At 44.3% G+C, this 21,538-nt stretch overlaps 1 protein-coding gene across 9 annotated transcripts in view; it reads left to right on the top strand.

The window, feature by feature from the left end:
• Positions 1–21,538, top strand: part of NFASC (neurofascin) — a 240,381-nt gene that overhangs the window by 178,839 nt on the left and 40,004 nt on the right. For 4 of the 9 annotated variants that reach the window (XM_072648074.1, XM_072648070.1, XM_072648071.1 and 1 more), the window contains 11 exons: positions 155–266; positions 675–841; positions 2,371–2,518; positions 5,763–5,887; positions 6,788–6,832; positions 8,842–8,943; positions 10,591–10,788; positions 12,103–12,173; positions 14,164–14,386; positions 19,604–19,726; positions 21,048–21,221. In XM_072648074.1, coding sequence (XP_072504175.1) covers positions 155–266; positions 675–841; positions 2,371–2,518; positions 5,763–5,887; positions 6,788–6,832; positions 8,842–8,943; positions 10,591–10,788; positions 12,103–12,173; positions 14,164–14,386; positions 19,604–19,726; positions 21,048–21,221 — 1,488 coding nt within the window. Of the gene's footprint in view, positions 1–154; positions 267–674; positions 842–2,370; positions 2,519–5,762; positions 5,888–6,787; positions 6,833–8,841; positions 8,944–10,590; positions 10,789–12,102; positions 12,174–14,163; positions 14,387–15,763; positions 17,659–17,752; positions 17,958–19,603; positions 19,727–21,047; positions 21,222–21,538 lie in introns of those variants that run through there. The other 5 variants (XM_072648073.1, XM_072648072.1, XM_072648078.1 and 2 more) reach the window with 3 other exon arrangements.

Below are 21,538 nucleotides of genomic sequence, written 5' to 3'. Positions count from 1 at the left end.
ATCCTGAAAGGTTCCTGAAGGTACATGGATACATGGGAGATGGGAGGTTGGTCCAAGATGAAGGATTGTCCCCCTCCCACCCCTCCAACAAAGGGTCCAAGAGGGAAGAAGCCAGTTGCCCCAGCTGTCTCAAAAAGTTATGGTATGGTTTTAGATGTGCCCCCTCGGATGTTGTCCCCTCGGAACCAGCTTATCAAGGTGATCCATTACAACCGGACTCGGCTGGACTGTCCTTTCTTTGGGTCCCCAATCCCCACCCTCCGATGGTAAGCTCTGGTCATGCCTGGCCCCACCTTCTTTGGGCAACGACTGTCATATATGTCTCCTTTGTAACCCTTTGTAATCCAATGCCTTGCATGGGACCAGAATAGGCCCCGAGCAAATACTGAAAATTAAAGCTTAAAACAACATTAAATTTTAGAGCTGGAAAAAGCTTAGTGACCATCTAATTTTGTTGTACAGTGGAGAAAGCTGAAACTCAGAGAAAGAAAATAATGTGCTCAAGTGACTTAGGGACAAAAGCAGGGCTCTTGACTCCCAGCTGCCCCCTCTCTGGTCTTTCTGTTGTACCATGATACTTCCCCTGTGGATTGGCTACTCTCCCATCCCAGTCCCTAGCTGCACTTTCCACCTCATGCCTCATTATGCTGTGCTCTCTTTTGCTGTGTTGCGAGGTTTAAGAATGGGCAGGGGAGCAACCTGGATGGTGGCAACTACCAAGTTCATGAGAATGGCAGCTTGGTTATGGCCATGGCTCGAAAAGAAGACCAAGGCATCTATACTTGTGTGGCCACCAACATCCTGGGCAAAGCAGAGAACCAAGTCCGCCTGGAGGTCAAAGGTAGAGTCACATGGGAAGATTGAGTCTATGTTAAGTATTCCTGGGGAACATCAACCTTGCCCACCCCCAGGGATCTGTCCTGAGCCCTCTTTCCACACTCTCTATCTTGGCAAACCCATCAAATCCCGTGGACTCAGCTGCCATCTCCAGTCCCATATCACCAACTGCTTCTTGAGGATCTCTGACTGGATGTCTCATAACCATATCCAACTCAACAGTTCCAAAATAGAACTCATTATCTCCACCCAGAAACCATCCCTTCTTCCAGATTTCCCCATTTCTGTTAAGTCCTTCAAGTCATCTGAGTTTGCAAGTTCACAGTCATTGTCAAGTCTTCCCTCTCTCTCCCTTACCTCTCACTTTTAATCAGTTGCCAAGTCTTGACAATTTTCTCTCTCCAATATATCCTACATCTGTCCCCTTCTCTCCACTCACCCAGCCATCACCTTAATTCAGACCTTCATCACCTATTACAATAGTCTTCTAATTGTACTTCTGCCTTTAATTTCTCCTTTCTCCAATCAATCCTACACACAGCCACCAAAAATGATAGTCCCCAAATCTAGGCCTTCCCATGTCACTCAAGAGTCTCCATGGCTCCCTCTGACCTCTGCTTGCCTTTTAAAGCATTTTAACTACCTGGCTCCAGCCTACATTTCTAGACTTATTTCACAGTTTTTGTTCCATACACACGACATCCCAGACGCACTGACATATTTACCACTCCTTGAACATGACATTCCATCTCCTATATCCTGCCTTTGCCTGTCTCACATGTCTAAAATGACCTCCCTCCTAACTTCTGCCTCATAGAATTCCAAGCTTCCTTCAGAATTCCAATCAAATGCCACCTGCTGTATTGTAGAAGCTTTAGAAAGCCTATTCTGATTCCCACCCCATCCTCCAGGCACTGGTTCCCTCCCCTTGGAAATGGTTTTGCATGTATTTTGTATGTATATTTGTACATGTTATCTCCCCCAATAAGATATAACTTTCTTGAGGGCAGGGACAGTTTCATTTTTGTTTTTATTTTGAGCATCTAGAACAGTGCCTGGCAAATAGCAGAAACTTAATAAATGCTTGTTGAATTAAATCAAGGTCAAATTGGAGATATAGCTCCTGTCTCTCCAATGCCTGTGTATGGATGATCCACTTGGGGATCCCTCATTGAAGATGTTTAATCCCAGGCCATCTTCCCCCACCCTGAAATAAGTCTGAGCTCCTTCCCTCAGCTAATGCTTTGGGTTCCAGGAATGCAGACTCATTGTGTTATCGTAGGCCAAATACAATTAGGTAGAAAAATCTTCTATTCCCAACTGAACCTCAAAAAGAAGGAGAAAAAGCCAAATAGAAATTGTTTTTGACTTGTCCACTATTCTGGATGCTATTGTGATTCCCCTCCATGAATACAGACATCCAGGAGTTGGTTAAATTTGATATCTTCCACCCTATGTGACAGGCCTGAGATTCTAGGGCAGTTTGTGATCCTGAGGATGGTGGGCCAATGAGCTTCTTGTACTTCCCCACAGACCCCACCCGGATAATCCGGGTGCCTGAAGACCAGGTGGTCAAGAGAGGTTCAAACGTCGTGTTGGAGTGTCGAGTGAAGCATGACCCCACCCTGAAGCTTACAGTCAACTGGCTGAAGGATGATGAGCCACTCTACATTGGAAACAGGTCCCCTATTCCTCTCTCCTGCCTGTTGGGTCAGATTGAGTGACCTTCTCCCCACCCAACTTTACATTAAATGCCTACTCTGAGGCCTCGTTGTAGGTTCTCCAAGGATATGCCAGCAGAGTACAAACTCTAGCAGGTTCGACCATGCTGGAAAGTCTTCAGCTGATGGCCTTCATTATCTATTGTTTGAGACTCAGCCTAGCTAAGTTCAGAGATACTCATCAGCAAAAGGCTGGGCCATTTACTAAGGTACAGAATGGTTGCTATCTACAGTGGGGGAGGAAATATTAACTCCTGCCTTCCCCTAATAAAATCAGGGATCTTTGAAATGTTGAGGTTTCTCATTTTTGTGCATTACAGACAGTTTCTTGTAGACTTATCTTGCTGTGGGCACTATGTCAACTCATCTGAGTTTGCTAGAACTTTAGCATTGCGGCAAGAATGGTTTTAAATTCTGTAACAAGATGGAAATGTTTCCTGTTTTCTAAATATATCTGAATGTAGATCCAAAGTTCCACTAACATTCATACTCCCTTTTTCTCCTTCCTTTTTCATGCTTTCACAGTAACATCTGTCTAATCAATAGCAAAATCAATCAAAGAAAAGGGGAAAAAATGTACTCTATTGAGGAGTTATAGTAAGGATCCAAAAGCAGAAACAGTGATGCCATAATAACCAGAGCAAAACAACAAATAAATAAGAATTAGCTAATGTAAATTAAGGAGGAAATAACGTTAGAATAATGGTAGAAAAGAATAACTTTACCCAAGTTCCTTAAGGATTAAAGGATAAAAAATCTAAAAAAAAAATCATTGATTTGTCTTTATCACAAAAGAAGAGGTTAGATGTATTTGTCCTTCTCAGTTTGGAGGTTTACCCCATAAAGTTTTGACAGATTGAGTTTCATGAACAAAAGGGTCAATGTGCATGGAGTATTTGTCAACCACCATGAGGAGAGATAATACTTTGCATAAAGTGGTAGTGTCATTCTCCACTGATGGGACCAATTTAAGATCTTAGAGAGTGGGCTCGTGTGAGCTTAAAAAAAGCCTTACTTTAAGATTTGAAAGTAAGTTTTACCAAGCCTTTTCCCTTTAAAAAAAATTTGGTTTATTATACCAGCAATCTAAATGTGTTGTTTTCTTCTCTAGTCCTGTAATCTTTTGTAAGCCAAGTCTCTGTTGCCCAGTGGCGGAACCAAGACAGAAATTAGTGCTAGACTTAAATATCTATTTTTATTTCTTTTTATTTGACTATTTAAATTTTATGGTTTATTAAAAATCATATAAAAAGGAAATGTTGAGATTTCTATCGGAGGACACATGGAATATAACCCAGTGATAGACATTCAGTGTCACAGCTTTCATTGAAGGGCCCATAAGATAAATAGTATTAGATTCTATTGTCCTCACTATGAACTGCTGTCTCCTCTCCCTCTTTCACTCTCTCTCCCTCTCCATTTTTTCTCTTTTCTCTTTCTTTTGGTCTCTCTCTTCCCCCCTCTTTTCCTTCTCTATCCTTCACTTTTTGCCCCCTCTCTTGCCTCTCTCTCTTCCCTGTCTCTCCCTCTATTCTTTTTCTTTCCCTTTCTTCCTCTTTTTCCTCATTATTTCTCATTCTCACCTCTGTCTTGCTTCTCCCTCTTTTTCTCCTGTATTCTTCCCTCCTGCCATTATTTTCTTTTTGTCTGTTCCTTTTCTCATAATCTCCCTTTTCCCTTTCCTCCTTTGTCTCATGTCTGTGAATCAGTGATCCTTATAAGCATCACATAGCTCTTTTGGTGGTTCAGATCCTCTAGCAGTGTCCTTATCTTCCAGTAGAGGGCAGGGTTGACCTGAGTCATCTTCTCCCACAAAGTCATATTCTAGAATGACTATCCAAGCCATCCTTGCATTATTTGGCTTGTCTAATTATCCAGATGTCTTAATACTGGGGAATCTGTAGCTCAGTTTATCATTGCAGCTTTTCTCTTCTTAACTATCTTGGGGCCAGGAATCTCAGTGACTACTGAGTCTTATGGGACAAGTTGAGCCACCTACAGGGTCTTTATTATTCTTGTTGGCTCCTACTGGAGCTGTCCAGCACCAGATTCTCCTGGAGTAAGTTTTTTTCTCCTCCTCAATTAACCATCCCTCTTTGTGCCAAGGCGTCTTATTACTATAGAGTACTAAGGCCCTTTGCAAGGACTTAATTGATGATGATAATTATTCCCTTAAAATATCTATAGTACCCTTTTCCCAACGACTTCAATGGTAGATATTCTTAGGTCTAGAGGTAATTAGGTATACAACTCAAAGCTAGGCCTGACTCTATATCCCCGGGCTGAGAGGAGATACAAGCCTAGAAAAAAAAACAAACTCTTAAGGTTTATCATGGACTGGAGGTGTGGGAAGAAGTGAAATCATAAGATCATAATTTTAGAATTGGAAGGGACCTCAGAGACCACAAAATACAACCTACTCATTGTACATGAGGCCTCAAAAAGCAAAACAATTTATCCAGAGTCACCCAGAGAGTAAATAGCAGAGGCAGAATTAGAACTCAGGTCCCCTGACTCCAAATTCAGCAGGTTCCACTGTATCACATTGCCTCTCAATGATGAACCAACAAGCATTTATTGCAAGCCTACTGTATGCTCCGTATAGAACAGGTTCCTTGCCTCCAGGAAGCCTAGTTGGAGAGATTGGACTAATGTTCATGAAACATAGCAGAGAACAATACTAGATAAGATGCAGATGAGTGTGAGAAAATAGAGACTATAGGGGTTCAGAGGACAGCAGTTTGAAACTAACTAACCAAGGAAGAGCTTCCTGGGTAAAAAAGTGGTCCTTTGAGTGGGACCTCCACTGTTGAGTTCAGAGAGATGGACAAGCAATGGGAGGACATTTGCCTTGTGTAGGACATCATGATGGGTAAAGAAGTGAAGATGAAAGGTGTAATTTGGAGGGCAATGAACAAGGTCAGAGTACTCATAAACATTCTTGCCCAAACCATATTGGTTTCCTTTTTTCATTTTGACTTTAATCAATTAAAATATTATTTACCACTCCCCTCTCAGCTCCCTCCAGAAAAAGGTTTAGAGATTCGAACTCAGAACCTAGAAGAAAATTGGCATTCGAATTTAGTTTTTATTTTCCTGTCTAGGAAGGATGTAGAAAAGTGGCTTTCTCTTTAAGATCAGCCCCTCAGTGCCTAGTTACTTGCCTCCCACCATAGTGACTCTCCTACCCCTCCTTCTTTTCAGGATGAAGAAGGAAGAGGACACCCTTACCATCTTTGGTGTGACTGACCGGGATCAAGGAAGCTACACCTGTATGGCAAGCACTGAGCTTGACCGAGACATAGCCAAGGCCTATCTCACCGTGCTAGGTAACTGCCCCTGTGTTTGGTGTCACTGGTCACCATTACCCCTACCCCATCATACACCCACACACATGAACCAGCTTCAGAGGGTCATGCCCACATTCAATAAGATCCTATCAACAAGAAAACCAACACTTTCAGAACATCTAAGAGATACTGCAGAACCCAATATTGATCCTGCTAGCTAAATAATTAGCTTCCCCGGGAATTCAGCTAAGTGTTGCTTGACTGGTACAGAGAAGATGGGGAGGGTTTTCTTGCTTTGTTTTGTTATGTTTTGTTTCCCCATCTCTTACAGCTAACCCTATACAACTAAGCTGATTAACTATTAAACATCCTTTAATTAAAGGAAGAATGAATTCTGGGTTTGTCCATTTCCCTTGCCTTCCCATTTCTACCCTGTTTTCAACTGGAACTTCCTAAAGCCCCATAGAGCCAATCTCTGCTCATCCTTCCCACATCTACCCTAATCCAATTATGCTGATGGGGTACATTTTCCTGGAAGGGAAATTCCCCAGGAAAGGAAGTCACCAACTGCATTGTATTCGATGTTTTCTTCATGGATGGGTCCTGATTCTGGTGTTCCTGACAGCTCAGCCTGAGTCCTCCTGTCACACCCTAATGGAGGTGACTAAAAGCTAGCTGATGGTAGGGCCCTCAGTCTCACTATCCTCATCTGTAAAATGGAGTTAATGATCACCCCTGCCAAGCTTCCTGGGGTTTTGTGCAAGTGGGCTTTTAAGACTGTCATTAGCTGTCTCTGCAGGGATGATGGGGGCCCTGAGGCCTTCAGCATGAGAACAGCTCTGCTTAATAGGGAATAGACACAAGATCTGGTTGCCTGTTCATCTCCCTCTAGAACTTAAATATTACCACTAACCTGGTTAACCTGTCTTACCTTTGCAGCTGCTCAGGCTGTTCCAACTAACCGTATGGCTCCCCTGCCCAAAGGTAACTGGTAGCAATTTCAGTAGACTCCTCACTGTAGCCTTCCCTAAGAGACTGGGAGAATGGGTTTGGTGGGAGGAAGGAGAGTGGGAGGATGGGAGATGGGGGCCGGGGAGGGGATTTGGTCTATCCTAGTTTCAAGGAGGCAACTTCTTACTCTCCCCTATGCTTCTGTCTTTCTGGGCATATTTTCACCTGTCTACTCCAGGTTCCCCTTGTCCCTAACGCTTATCCTTAAGCCCTCTGTAAGCTTTGGACCACCCCTGGCCATATCATTTATCTGAACCCTGTCTCCTCTCTTCCCCAATTTCTCACTCAAGATCATTCTATTGTACAAGCATTAATGAAAGGTCACTGTGTGCAGAGTATTGTGCTAGGTAGTGAAGGAGATATAGAACAAAAAGGTGTGATCCCTGCCTTCTTAAACCTTATAGTCTAATGGGGATAATATATATATACATACACATGTATATACACACATACATATATGTATATGTGTATGAATATATGTATATATACACACGTGTGTGTAAGTATATGTGATATATTATTTCTATAGAAGTATAAAATCTTATATAATATATGCTATATATTATATACACACACAGACGTTCTATATACAGATGTGGATATATACATAGATATATGCACACACACATAGCTAACTGAAGTAGGCACTGGAGACAAGGAGGAGAGCTAGGTGAGACCTGTCTCTAGCCTTTCTTACTTCACTTTACCTGCCCTACTTCTTGCAGCACATGTTCACCTACCACCTCACCCCCGAATCACACTTCGCTCTGTCACACAGAAGACTGGGGAAAGGGAGAGACTTAGAGATAAGGAGACAGGTTCAAAACCTGATTCTAGCACTTACTAGTGGTATGTGCAGCAAGTCCGTTAACCTCTTTGAGGCTTAGTTTCCCTATCTATAAAATGAGGCCAGGGGTGAGTAGTAATACAAATCAGATGAGATAACAGTCTGTCCCCCAACATTCCAAAGTGCTCTGCAAAGCTTAAATCTATAGAAACATCACCTATTATTATTAACTGCTAATGGGAAGGAAGCATCCAGAGAGACCTAGATCATTCTAACCAAAGGCTACTATTAGCACCTCCTGCTGATGAAGCCACAGCAGCACGGTCTGATTCCTTTAGAACATGCAGGGCAAAGAGCAAACAAGAAATTCAGGAGATTTACCACACTCCTGCACCCTCTGGAATAAAGGTCTCCCAGTGTAAGCTTCAACTAATGGTGTCCTCTGCTGAGCAGCCTCAGAACTCCTTCGAGTGACTTTCTGTCTCCTTCCTCTTTCTCTGTACCCATCCTACAAGTGGCTTACCAGTCTCTGAATCTCTTGCAAGGTGCCCACTTTACTGGCTCTCTCATACTGTCCTACTTCTGCAGAGGGGAGATATTGTTATACAGCCAGGATGAGTGAATTTTTTTCCCTAGGGAGAATTACATTATATTCCAGCACCACCACCCAAACTCCTCCCCTTCCCTCACCTGTTCCCATGGCCCAGTTTTGTCGTCAGGGACTGTGTGAAAAGGGTTAGATAGTAGCAGCTCTTAAGACCTTACCAGATGTGGAGTCTCTAAAGACATCCACGGGTGGTGGGGAGAGAGATGTTCTCACTGTCTCCCTCTTCACAAGGCTCCTACCATTCGCATCTGACCTCCAGGTAACATTGTCCTCCCTCTTTGTCTACAGCTTTGGTTTGGTTGATTAGAGGATTGCCACATCTCCTTTTCATTCCATAGCTTTAGCTCCTAAAGGAGAAGGGCTGAGAAGAACCGGAAGTCTTTCCCAAGTACATGATTCCTCCATTGACTCAGAACAACAAACCTAGTAGCAATTTCAGCTTGGGGGGTAGTTACCTTGAGCCATTGATGGAGCATTCTGTATGCAACAGTATCTGAGACTGGGGACAGACTAAAGAAGAGGGTGGAGCTGGGGAATCATTCCTCTAACTCTAAGAAACATGGGTATATTGTCTCTCCCTGCTGGCAGAGCGACCAGACCCTCCTCGAGACCTGGAGCTGACCGACCTGGAGGAGAGGAGTGTGAGACTGACCTGGATCCCTGGGGATGACAACAACAGCCCTATCACAGGTCAGTGAAGGGCACTGACCACCCAGGTGTTAGGTTTCCAGTACCAGTCCAGACTCTCTTTTGTTTCATGAATCCAAGCAAGTCGCTGAACCTATGTATGTCTGTTTCACCATCAGTACATAGAGGACAATTGTTTTCCATTTCTATCTGTACCACACCTATGTGGAGCCCTTGAGTTATTCAGAAATGACCAATTAAAGCATTTATTATAAATGAATTTTTTTAGGATTCATCATACCTGTTCCATACTCAGTTCCTTACTCAGACATCTTCCAAGCCATCAGAGTCTTCCAGCAAAATCCAACATATAGGATATTCTGCCCTAGGTCTGCTGCTAAAAGAGCTTTCTGGATATTCTGTGATTCTGAGGCAGTTCAGTTGCAGAAGTAAATGAATTGGTCCATTTCCTAGACCAGCAGTTCCCAAAGTATGATCTGTGGACCCCTGGGCATCCACAATAGCCATTCAAGTGGTGTACAAGGACATTATTTTCATAATAATACTAAGATTTTTTTATTTCTAATTAGGTAAATATCAATAGATATAACCCATATAAACAAAAACTCTGGCATCCTCAATAATTTTTCAAAATGTCAAGAGGTACTGAGGCCAGAAATTTTGAAAACCACTGGCCCGTACTATGCTAGAAGACTCTTGTGATTTGAGAGGTCTAAGTAATTAGTCTTGAGATACGAGGTTAGAAGCCATGTCATATATGGGGAAGAAACAAAGGTCATTTAACTAAAGAAGTGAAGGCTCAGGCACATGATTACTGTCTTAATGTTTTGAAAAGATGTCATGTGAAAGAGAGTTGCTAGGTGATGCAGTGGAGTCAGGAAAAACTCATCTTTCGGAATTCAAATCCAGTCTCAGACACTAGCCATATGACCCTGAGCAAGTCACTTATCTCTGTTTGCCTCAGTTTCTTCACCTGTAAAATGAATTGGAGAAGGAAATGGCGAACTACTCCAGGATCTTTGTTAAGAAAGCCCCAAATGGGATCGTGAAGAGTTGGGCACAACTGAACGACAACAACAAAGACATATGGAAGACAGATGAGAATTATTTTACTTGGCCCCAAAGGATAGAACTAGGAGCGATGTATGGAGGCTGCAGAGAGGCAGATTTGTATTTGATATAAGGAAAACTCCATAATGGTTAGTGCTCTCTAGAATTAGAATGAGTTGCTTTCATCATCAGAGGTTTTCAAATGAGTTTGAGTGACCAGAATCTCAGAGTAGGAAGGATCCTAGGGAGTTATCTGGTCTAATGGATAAGTGGACAGGAATACCCTCAGTTGCATGCCCAGTAGGCTCCCTAGCTCTCTTTATGCTCTCCAGTGATAAAGACCCCACTGCCAATCTGAAGCAGCTCAGTCCTCCTTTGGACAGTTCCCTTGATGGGGTTGTTGGGAGAAGATTCCTGTTCAGTTCTGGGTTGGATGAGGTGACTTCAGAGACTCCTCCCCACTCTGAGAGTCTATGATGAACATAACTGAGCCTCAGTCTCTCCTCTATCTTGGGAACAATCCTTCCTGCCCACTCTCTGTTCTCTTGGGGATGTGATAAATGGGTGAAAGAAGAGAGAGCCTTTGGAGAGGAGGAGCTTTGCTTCACCTCCCCTGCTTTCCTGTTGTTCCCCACTCAGAATATGTGGTCCAGTTTGAAGAGGACCAGTTTCAACCTGGCGTCTGGCACAGCCATTCCAAACACCCAGGCAGTGTCAATTCAGCAGTCCTCCAGTTGTCTCCATATGTCAACTATCAGTTCCGGGTCATCGCCGTCAATGATGTTGGCAGCAGTCATCCTAGCCTCCCATCTGAGCGCTACAGGACCAGTGGTGCACGTAAGTGCTTGGAGTTCACCTTCTCCCTCCTGGTCCAATAGAGCCCTAGTATCTGAGGGGGCACAGTGCAGAAGTCAGGTTTTTGCAGGGCAACAATGTGTGCAGTTAATTATCTGCACTAATGGAAAATAGCATAGATAAGGTACATTTGATTATAAACTGGATAGGTCTGAGTGAAGACCAGTGATTCCTTTCCTCTACCTCACCTACCTCCAGTTTTGTTGCTGCCCCCAACACCTGGCATATTACAGAGCATTCTGTGTCCCAGTCTTTGGCCAGACAGTCTCAGATCAAGACATCCTGTTGGGGGTGGGGAGGAAGGGAGGAGAGAGATTAACCATGTGAAGTGGGAGTGGAGGTGGGGCCCACTGTATTCAGAAAGAACACTGAATTTAGAATTCCCTGAAGCCAGCAAGCCAACGATTTATTAGCTCTGTGACTGATCAAATCATGTCTAGGCCTCTGTAAATGAGGGGGTTGTGCTAAATCAGGGGTGGGGAACCTGTGGCCTTGAGACCAAATGTGATCTTCTAAATCCTTAAGAAAATTTGGAGTCAGTCCAAGGTCACACTTCAGGATTTAGAAGGCCATATGTGGCCTTAGGGCCACAGGCTCCCTACCCCTGGTCTAGATGATTTCTGAGGTCTGGGCTATTCTAACTCCCAGTATCACATGATTGGTTGGTGGCACATAAATAAGTGATTTAAATTATTTTGGACAACAATCAATCATCATTTATTGAGGATCTACTAGGCACCAGACGTTGTGCCAGGTACCATGTCTTGTAAATATTTTGCTTCCTTGAATTTGAATTTCCTGAGTTCAAACCACCTTGCGGTGGCAGTGAGGGAGGAGGTATCCCAAGAACATCCTGGGTGTTGGGGGAAACCAGCCTACACTTAAACATTTCCAATAAAGAAAGCAGAAAGATGGATAAACCCAAGTGGCCGTTGGAGGGTTGACTGGACAGTGAACAGACCATACCCCATAGTTTGCACTCCTACAGACTTTAAAGTGATGGAGTGCAAGAAAAAAGGTGGACAATAATGTGGGAAACGACACAGCCTCTGTCCACAGTCAGTTTTAATTAGGGAAATAAAACGTGCCCAGGAAAGAAACTTAAGAATGTCCATTTACAAAGTAACATCTGAACCCATGCACAAGAATGCAGGGCATCTATGAGGAAGAAAAACAGAGAAATAGTTGTTTATGAGAGCAATCCAGGAAACTTGCCTGGAGGAAGTGAGCTTTGAATAGGATAACAGAGTGAGAGAGGCATTCATTAGATATAAACTATGTCCATTTGGGTTTCAGCCCCAGAATCCAATCCAGGTGATGTAAAAGGAGCAGGGTCCAGAAAGAACAATATGGAAATCACATGGACGGTAAGATTTTCTTCTCATAGCACCCCTTCCCATGGCCTTACCTTTTTGGTAATGCCTGCCCAGACCCAACATAGTCCAGACCATCAGCCCCTCCCCAGAGAACGTTAGCTTCTCTCCATGCTGGGCATCTTATAAAGTAAGCAGAGAGTGAGATTTCAGAGAGGTAACATTGTTAACAGTAAGGAAACAGAGAAAGAACAAAGGACTTTTCACTCTCTGGTTATTGGTGGCCAAGAACAACTCCACCAAATAGGGCACAAGGGAATTGTCTTCTGCTGGACCAGGAGGGATTCAGGTTAGACATTAAGAAGGATGTCCTGGCTTTGGTTGGAATATGACATTGGACTTATTCCCCCTGCATGTCTGGAGCATTTTTCTGGAAAGATTTTAGGAATAAAATAGAAACAGTTCTTTGGGATGATTTCAACAGAGACCTGCCTAGAGGCAGGAAGTAACCTTGATAACCTCATAGGATTCCTTCTAAGCCTAGTATCACAAAATCCCATCCACTTGTGCTTAGTATCACTTTCAGCATTTGGTTCCCATAGGTCATGTTTAGGATAAAGGGCTCTAACAAAATACATGTTCAAGGGGCTTAGAGTCTAACACCCCCAAAAAGATAATTTGTCCTCTGAATCTTTATTGTCAGTATTACTCCAAGAGGCAAGGCCCAGACTTTGGAATACAGAATAAAGAATAAATCCTTGTTTTCTAGGAGCTGATAATTTTGGGGGGGAGATAAGACAGGCACAGAGAGGTGGGGGAGGGAGAGAGAGGAGAGGAGAGGAGAGGAGAGGAGAGGAGAGGAGAGGAGAGGAGAGAGGGGAGAGAGGGGAGAGAGTGGAGAGAGTGGAGAAAGGAGAAAGAAAGAGCACATTTATTGCATGCCAGGCACTGGACTAATCACTAAGAATACAAACACACAAGATCATCTATACTCTCAAGAAGCTTACCTTCTAATGGGGGAAGACAATCTTTAAAGGAAAGCTGGAAAGCTGGATGGAAGTGGATATGTGTGCTGAGATACAGTTAGAGATGTGGTGTGAAGGTGTGATTCCCAAGAAAATCAGATGGAAGATCACCAATTAGAGCGAGGGGATGCAAGACCAGGGTTCAAAGTTGTGTTTAGGGGAGAGCAGGATATGAGGAAATGAGGATAATGGCTAGAGTATAGGAAGTATGGCAATGGGATGACCAAGAAGGCAGAAAAGAAACCAATAGAAATGGGTGCTTATCAGTCATCCGTGCTAATGGAGGGCAGTTGTAGGGCAGTGAAGTCATGCAGTGGATAGAGTTCCTGGTCTGGAGTCAGGAAGACCTGAGTTCAGATTCAGCCTCAGACATTTAGTAGCTGTGTGACCTTGGGCAAATCACTCGATCCTGCTTGCCTCAGTTTCCTCATCTGTAAAATAAGGATCATATTGATACTCCTAGGCTCCCAGGGCTCTTGGGATAAGCCTTTGAGTGTTACACAATTGAGTTAATATTAAGGGATGACATCTATATAGGACCATATTGAGAGGCAAGCCTCCAAGTCAAGAAGATTCAGGTTCAAGTCATACTTTCAAGACACTGACTGTGTGACTCTGAGTAAGTGGCTGAAACTCTCCATATCCCCAAACAACTCTCTAAGATTGTGAGATGCTAATTTGTATTGGTAAAGGATCAGTACTTTTCCTGCAAATTAGATTATTAGATACTTGCCTAGGGGAGGCAGAATTTGAACCCAAGTCTTCCTGACCCCCAAGCCAGCTCTCTAACCACTACACTATAGTGTCTCTCATGTTGAGATGAATGCTAAGTAACCAATATACACGCTAAAATGCGTTCTGTTTTCACTGAGGGAAGGGGCCACTGGCTCCTACTTGACTTTGCCAGTCAGAGGCTTGGGAAGGAAAGAGTATTGGCCACAGGCAGAAGTACAGGAAGTACTCGTGTGACCAGATTCCTCCCTATCCCTTTCTGTCTGGTCTCTTTCTTTCTTGTTCAGCCCATGAATGCCACATCTGCATTTGGACCCAACCTTCGCTATATTGTAAAATGGCGGCGGCGGGAAGGAAGGGAGAGCTGGAACAATGCCACAGTGTGGGGCTCCCGTTATACAGTGGTGCAGACCCCTGTCTATGTGCCTTATGAGATCCGAGTGCAGGCGGAGAATGATTTTGGGAAAGGACCTGAGCCAGACACCGTCATTGGCTACTCTGGGGAAGATTGTGAGTACCCTCCTGTCTCTTGTATCAAGTGCCCTGCTGTTTCTACCAAAGGCCCTCACACCTTTCCTGCTGGTCCCCATAGGGAAGCCATCCTCAGAGCACTAACCATAGAGACCCAAATGGAAGCAACAGAAGGAAATGGTGGCCAATCTTGTTTCTAGCCATGGGTCCTGGCACTTATATGCATCCCACCATCACTTTAAGCTATGAGCCTTCAACATAAAAGGAGAGACGAGGGTGGAGGCATTTGAGGGCTAGTGCCAAGGTAGGGTCTACAAAGGTCTTACAGATGATCTGCAGGGAAAACAACAAAAGCCTGAGTACTCATGTGTCTGCCTATGTGCCCCTGAACTCTCCACCCCAAGATGACTTGTTAGTCTCCCGATGTTAGATGCAGCAAATCACTAAGGTCTCTGGAATAGCACCTGGTATCAGGAAAAGCTATGACCAACGTCACTCTATCACAGGAGGGTAGAGTTGGCTTGGGGTAATTCATCTCTCTTTGGTGGAGACTAGGTCTGGTCTGGGAGGGAGCTATCTGGGAGACCAGACATGTCCATGCTGACAAAATGGAATAGAGAAGAGGCCTGTGCTTCACAGAAATGCTTGACTCAGGACTCAGCTTTTAGTGGCCATCTGGGGATATAAATAGGGGAAACCAACAGAGTATAGGTCCATTCTGCTCTCCCTGCCTTCTTGGCAAACAGTTTTTAGTAGAAAGACATAGGTCCACCTGGGTCCTCCATATAGAAGGACATAGGTCCATGTCCCTGTTGCCCACCAGGACCTCTGTTCATGCTTGTTTCTACACTTTTGGTAGAGTAGAAGGGGAAATGAGGCAGAGATTAACATCTAGAGCACAGTGACCTACTTACCAGGAGGATGGAGACCTTCCAAGGCTATTGTCTCCAGTGGAGGGGATGGGAGTTATGGGTTCCTTTCCAGGGTAGTCAATGAAGATCAGTACACTAGCGTGGGCCATGATGAGATGTTTGAAGCCTATAGACAGTATGGGAAAGGTAAGAAAAAACTCTCCAGCAGGTAGGAGGAAGCTCTTCCATTAGAAAGCTTTCACACACACATACACACACACATGCACACATGTGTACACACATATGCACACACACACACCCTGTGTGTACATCCAGGTACTAGGGATGGGTACTGGAGAAGAAGCCCCGAAAAAGAAGAGATACTCCTTGCCCTTGGTGATCTCCTAGTCTGATTGGGGTAACATGCTCTGTGCTATCAGGACTCTTTCCCCATTTAGTGGGGCTTGTGGAAAGAAAATCCAGAAAGGATCACAAGGGACCACAGAGAGTCACAGTGACTCCACCTGAATAACTAAGGCCTCATCTCTCTTCCCCCACATTTCAGATCCCAGGGCTGCACCCACTGACGTAAAAGTTCGGGTCCTGAACAGCACAGCCATCGGCCTTCAGTGGAACCGAGTCTACCCGGACACGGTCCAGGGTCAGCTTAGAGAGTATCGAGTGAGCAAGCCAGCTCCTGGCCTAACTGCCCAGCTGACTAACCAGGGGCTAAGGGGTAGCAGATGGCTGGTACACTAATTCTGGAGGGGGTGGGCAGGTCTGTCAACCCAGCTGGGAGAGCTAATCTTAGAAAACGTGGGTACCTGAGATTCTTTTTTCAAATAACTATCCAGGTCATCACCAATCTCCTTTAAGGCTTCTGAGGAGGAATGAATTTGCCCAGCAGAGGGCCACAAGTGATGGAGAATAGGTTTGGATGGGCACAGCATAGGCTGTCACATATAACACATGGGATATGTGTAAGCCCACATATGGGTGTGAAGATGGTGCTATGCCACATCTGATATACTCTTCGCCCCATCTTTTTAACTGCTGCTAGACTACTCTCCCTTCCCCCAAGTAAATGTTTTTAAATCCCAGACTAACTAAGAATGCAGCTAAAAGGCCTCCAACTCCTTGGTATAGTCACAGCCAACTCTCAATTATCCAGGGACTGACTGGCTAGGGTATGTATTCCCCAGGTCCAAGGCTTCTCTTGCAACATCTCTGCTCGTTAGACTTTTCTTCTGAAGGGTGGGGAAGAAAGGGAAAGAGGGAGAAACTCTCAAATTAGTCCACCCTCAAGGCTCCTCTTGTGTAGCTCAGGTCAAAGTAGGGATGGGGGAGGTTTATAACTGAAACAGTTGGTGGAGGCCATCCTTGGGTTCTGATTGCCTGATCTGTGACCAGTGGGATCATTCAGAGTTGGCTGTTGGGCAGGTCAGGGTGGGAATGAAGGGTTATCCATTCCTAAGAAGTGAAGTAGGTAAGTAGGGAAAGGAAAGACATTGAGATTAATTCTTAACTCAAAGCTTGTTTGCTCACATACTCACACAATGTACTTCCATGGGAGATTTTCTGCCCAGAGCTGAGAGAGAACTAAAAACACCCTAACTCTGACCTCTCTCCCTGGTAAGCCTGAACTTGTTCCATAATGAGCCATGGGGGCTCCAAATAACACTGGCAAGGGGGGAAGGAGGGCAGGGGAAGAATGGGGACAGGGAGTAGTGATCACCACCTCCATTCAGCCATTTGCAACAAATTCATTAATTTTCACTTTCCCCTGTTACAATCCTAGAGGTACAGAATCCTAGAGTTGGAAGGAACCTAAGGAGATCATTCAATTGAACTGTACACCTGATATATCCACAGTACCCCCCAATAAAGGGAAATCAGCCTCAGTTTAATAACCTTCCTGAGGTCATCCTGTCCAGTTCCTGTCTCTAGAAAGAATATTATCTAGCCTATCCCAGAAAGGTGGTTATGTAGCCTGTTCCTAAAGATCACCAAAGGGATAGAACTATTTGGTGTCAAGGGATTAGACTGACATCTTCCTAAATTCAGATTTCCAGTGTTACCTAAAATTTTTAACTTGTTTCTTATCTAAAACCTACTAATCTAGTTGAAGATGGTGTGGTCTTTGAGCACAAAGCAAAGTTCTTTCTGCCCTGGACTCCTAGATTTATGTTATTTATGACTGTAGCTGACTCACTGAATAATGCTTAATAGAGCTTTGTAAATAAGTCCCCAGGGTGGATCATCCCAGACACACATTTAGCCATTCTGCCTACCCATCACCCCCTGGGAGGTGACACGGATCAGAAAATGAATGAGATCAACTTTTACGTATCTGCCATAAATTTGTGCTCACCTCAGCCTTTCCAAGGCTACACCACAACCCTCAAGTTGGGGTAGCTGAGGCTATGCTGAAACCTGCACTTCTCCTGGATTTGGAGAAAATGGCAAGCCAAAGAAAGGCCAGTCACCACAACCACTAACAACTAACCAGGAGCCTGGAATGGCAGGCCTCTCACTGGTCTGCCTTTTCCCCAAGGCTTATTTCTGGAGGGAAAGCAGCTTGCTGAAGGGCCTATGGGTGTCTCAAAAGAGACAATTTGCCAGTTTCTCCAGCGACCGAACCCGGGGTGTAGTGTCAAGCCTGTTTCCCTACAGCAACTACAAACTGGAGATGGTGGTGGTCAATGGGAGAGGCGATGGGCCTCGCAGTGAAGTCAAGGAATTCACCACCCCAGAAGGAGGTAGGTCTTCATGGCAATACCAAACGGGCCAGATCAGGGTGGCCACCCTGACCAAGCCTGGTCAAGTTGGTATTGCTTCCATGTCAGCTGGCACAGGATGATGCAAGTCGATATCCACATGACCTCAGGGGGATCTGTGGACCCTCTGGAATCTCCTTGACTGGCTTCATGATCTGGGTGACCTCCTGCAGAAAGGATGTAGAGAGGAAGGCTCTTCTGGACTGGACAGGACAATTCCAGATCTGGTGTTACAGACTGACTCCCAAGGGGACCACCTGGATCCTTGACTGTCTCCCAGGCTCTCCGTGACTAGAGACAAACAGTTCACCTAGCCCTGAGTCCCTGAGGGACCCCAATTCAAAAAAGAGGCAGTAGCTTTGTCAGTATCCTAAGAACACAATCTCCTGACCTCCCTCTCATCACCGAAAGTCTTTAATTTGGGCTCCCCTGCACAGGGACCATGTAGCAAGACACAACGTAGTAGAGCTGGAAAGAATCTTAGGAGTGGTTTGTCCAGTGCCCTCATTTTGTACATAAAGAAACCAAAGCCCAGAGAGATTAAGCTGATTTGCCCAACACCACATAGCAAACTCTTACCAGAATGAGAATCAGAACATCGCTGAAGTTTATGTTAACACTTTGTTAACAATTCAGTTATTTCTGTTATCTCACTGATCCCCAAAAGCATCTTTTTGAGGAATAGAGTGTCTATCACATCTCCATTTTATAGGTGGATGAAGAACCTAAAGGGAAATTAAGTAATTTGCTAACAAGTGGCAGAGCTAGAATTTGAACCCAGATTCCTTGATATTACATTCCATTCCATTCCATTATATTATATTATATCATATTATATTGCATGGTGTAGCATATCATATAAAATCATATCATCTCATATTATGCTGTGCTCCAGTTTGAGCCTATTAGCTAATGGAACCAGCTTTATTTAGGAGACTAGAATTTACCTGAGAGTAAGATCATAGTCATTCATTTCTTTCCTATTCTGTTGTCTTCCATTCTCTACTTTCCTGATTTTTCCCTCCTTCCTCTTTCCTTTCACTCTTTTTCTCCCTTTTCTTTTCCTTTTTTTTTCCCTTCTTTCTCCCATGTTGGGTCTGTCTCTCTTTGCTCCCTTTCTCCTCTCAGTCTTGAGAGAAATTCAGCATCACCTTCTTGCCTCCCAGTAACCTCATCCCATGTTTCTGTTCAGTGACAGAACCTCACCTTGTAAATTCACATAAAATTGCTAAAAATTGGTTTTCCTCAAAGGAGCACCCCTGCTCAACATCCAAAGAATCCTCTAGTAAGGGTTAGAGCTTAGCATTCTGCTAGGTGCATGGTGAGCACTCAGTTCTCATTTAATTGATTACAAGTTGGTTACTGATTCTTAAGTATCCCTGAGCTCAGTGGCAAAGATCTAAAGTCATGTTTCCCAGAACACCACTCCCAAGCCTAGGGCAGTGTACTCCAACTCATGATCCTCTAGTTTTTAATTCTTCACACCTACAGCATGTTAGTCCACCATAAATTGATATAGTAGCTGAGCAGTTTTAGTTACCTTCATGCTTGTGTTTTGTTTTTCCTGTCTTTCCCTTTGCCCTCCTGTCCCTCCACTCCTTTCCCTTGCTCTCTCCTCCTTCCCCAAGTACCCAGTGCCCCCAGACGTTTCCGAGTCCGGCAGCCCAACCTGGAGACAATCAACCTGGAATGGGATCACCCAGAACACCCCAATGGGATCCTGACAGGATACAATCTTAGATACCTTGCCTGTATGTATGGTTCATCCTCCTCATGCCTCCTCCTTTTCTGGGAAAGACAAACTCCATTCTAACAATTCAGCCAGGGAACCAGACCAAACCCCTTGTACTAACCAGTCTCTTTGTGAAGGACCCTCTTCTTTGATTTAAAGGAAAGATACTTACTTCCTGCCTTTACAAGGCTCCAAATCTGATGGAAGAAACAGTGCCTGCCCACAAGAAACTCCCAGTCTAGAAATAGTACAAATTCCCAGACTGATAGGATGGGAGACATAGCAACATACGTTAGATCCAGGCAAAAGGACCCAGGGGCTTTCAAAGAACATACAAATGGAGGGGGGATGAAGGGGAGAGGAAAGGGGAGAGAAAGAAAGAGGGGAGAGAGAGGAAGGGAGATTAAGACAGAAGGGAGAAGAGGGAGAGAGAGGGGAGGGAAGAAGGATGGGGATGGAGGGGGAAATAGGAGGAAGGGAGGGATAGAGAGAAAGGGGAAGGGAGAGAGAGAGAGAGAGAGAGAGAGAGAGAGAGAGAGAGAGAGAGAGAGAGAGAGAGAGATCATAGCAGAACAAACTGCACTGAACCCAGGTGCTAAGGAAATGTGGCATGAGGAGTCAGGGTTACTCTCTCCACCTCAATAGCAGTTACCTCACTTCCCCGCTGAGGTTTATCCCCAGTATCCCAAAGTATCAGAGGAGTGTTCATTATTTTTGAAGGTCTCCAGAAATTCTAAGAACTAAAAATAGGCGGTACAGCAGCTCTCCAGGAAGCTTAAAGTGTCTGTTACTTTGTTGTTGAGCATGACAATTATCTAATAATGGACTTTTTTTGTACTGTTCAGAAGGGGACTTTAAGACTGACCCCTGCATCCTTTGAAGTATATTTAATAGACCCTTTAAGAAAGAAGCCAGTAATGTTTGAGATCAATCCTAGAGACTTTGCACTAGGTTTTGTTTTGGTTTGTTTGTGTGGTGTTGTTGTTTTTAAGAAAAAAATATATTCAGAGCTTAGATGTATCTTCAACAATGCTTAAATGCACAGAGAGACTTTAAGATTACAAACTGAGCCTTTCAGACTTGGTCTAAATAGCAGCTATTCCTTAATTTGTCAGTGAGCTAAGAATGGTGGTAGCAGGGTGAAAATAGGAACTGTATGACTTCATAATCTTGAAAGAGACCTCAAGATATCTTTCTGCGTGACTTGCTGCCTTCAAACCCAACTGCCTCTAAACTAGCCAACCCCCCTAATCTCCAATCTTAGCAGATTCCACAGCTTCCTTTTCCAGAGTTAAAGGACCTTTAAAGTGAGAAGATTCTTCTTTGTTTTCTCTCTCCAGTTAATGGAACCAAGACAGGGAAGGCTGTGATTGAGACCTTTTCTCCCAATCAGACTAAGTTCTCAATACAGAGAGCAGACCCTGTGTCCCGATACCGATTCTCACTCAGTGCCAGGACTCAAGTGGGTCCCGGGGAAGTGGTCACAGAGGAGTCACCAGCTCCACCAAATGAAGGTAGGTATGGTGAGCCAGCTTGAGGATGGATGAGCGTCTGGTGGGGACAGTGCAGCCTGAATCAGAAACTAATGGTCCTGATTTAATCAGCTGTCCAAGGACACGCATCAAAACATCTTTTTCTCTTGCATCCCACATGTAGCATCTCTGCTACATCCTTAGGGGCAAGATCCTAGAAGGTTTCTTCCGAGCTGGAGAGCTTATATCTGCTCAGTCTATTAGAAAGAGCTCCACACTGGACCTGAGTTGGGCTACTTGGGTCCTTGGAAAAGTCATTTAATGGCTATTTTCTCTCAAAGGGGTATCAGGAAGATGAA

Source organism: Notamacropus eugenii, chromosome 2, assembly GCF_028372415.1.
Source record: "Notamacropus eugenii isolate mMacEug1 chromosome 2, mMacEug1.pri_v2, whole genome shotgun sequence".
NCBI lineage: Eukaryota > Metazoa > Chordata > Mammalia > Diprotodontia > Macropodidae > Notamacropus > Notamacropus eugenii.
Note: the sequence above shows the minus strand (reverse complement) of the source record. Positions and strands in the feature narration are given on the sequence as shown.